General features: G+C 43.1%; 1 protein-coding gene across 1 annotated transcript; it reads left to right on the top strand.

The window, feature by feature from the left end:
* On the top strand, window positions 1–465 carry T265_12230 (hypothetical protein; the record flags this gene model as incomplete). The annotated part of the gene is made up of 1 exon (XM_009179428.1): window positions 1–465. One exon carries the CDS (start codon window positions 73–75, stop codon window positions 463–465), a length of 393 nt encoding a protein of 130 aa, XP_009177692.1.
* Between the last annotated feature and the right edge of the window lie 911 nt (window positions 466–1,376).

Consider the following 1,376-nt stretch of genomic DNA (forward strand, 5'->3'; position numbering starts at 1 on the left):
TCCAGAGCTCTGAAAGCCTATGAGATCCTGCTCAAACTCCATATCCAAACAGCATCCGAGGTTAAAGCGATCATGCGTGCCATAATCAAAACCATTGTCAAAGTCGGAATCGTTGTCAAACAACAAACACTGACTGATGAACAAATTCAGTTTGCCAGAACAGCCAGACAGAACTTTCGCATAATTGCACTTACCACTATCAGTTTTACTCGTGTCTCTTACACTTATGATCGGCCCTATCTGGACAAAGTCATTTTGGATTGTCAGCAAACTTTGAAACGATGTGTGACAGATTTACTCAGCGAGAATTCACACGATCGGATTGATCTGGTGTTTAATCGATTACGTAGCCCTCAACTACTAGACAGTATATTTAGTGAACAAGCGACCAAAGAACAACGCCAAGCACTGGTCGAACTCTGTGACCTACTGGAAATCCTTGTAAATCCAAAACCCCAGACCTGATATTCACTTATGATGTTGCGTCACCACATCGTATGCTGTCTTTCTTCCTTCCGCCCCTCCCCGTCCGCCACCCCCTGGGTTTGTCCATCCGTCTATTTTGTCAGTTTTTTACTTTCCTAAACTTTCGTAAACTACTTTGCCAAATAGATCAGATGCCGTTCCGTTTTATTTACGTTGATTGGGGGGAGAGAGGTACTGAAATGCTTGAATGATTATTAACGGTGCAACGGATGAGGAATTCAGTTATTATGAGGCCCATGCACCCGCTTTGGCATTTGTGTCACATCCGGCTTTTTCGTATAACACAGTGGATGTGAGACTGGTGGACTGCCACACGATCGTCTGAACGATGGCCCTCAATCAATCACACAAATGCAGCAACGATCATTGTGACACCGTTTTTGCGTCCTACAGTATTACAACTACTACCACTTAATCGCTATACGGCTGTCAACCTTGAAGACAAGTGAAATTGAAGAAGTGAGTGTCAAGTTAAGTGAAGGGAGCAACGACTGTCATCCTGCTTCGATTTAAAAGCACGTGAGCCACACTTGTCAAGGTCACCAATAACAAAATGCATCCCACGAATCGTGGTTCTTGCACATACCTTTACTTGGTGACAAAAGGTATTTCTTGCCAAACTTTGATAGTTTCGATAGTTGATCAGTGTTCAGGCTATCTTTCTTCTGTATCCAGAGGTTCAGCGGAGAATCGAATGATTTTTCTATTTGTAATGTTCCCTAGCCAGCCGTGTGGTAAGAAGACCGCATCCGGATTCAATTGGACCGATAGTGAAGAGATAGAAGCAAGTTTTACTTCAAAGAAGAGGTTGCAGGCGCTCAGTAGCAAGTTGTGAAGACTTTTCTGTGTTGCAAACAAAATAATCAATAGTTTGGTTGCTTCTCAAAACG

The sequence above is a fragment of the Opisthorchis viverrini genome (genome assembly GCF_000715545.1).
Source record: "Opisthorchis viverrini unplaced genomic scaffold opera_v5_2646, whole genome shotgun sequence".
NCBI classification, from domain to species: Eukaryota; Metazoa; Platyhelminthes; class Trematoda; order Opisthorchiida; family Opisthorchiidae; genus Opisthorchis; species Opisthorchis viverrini.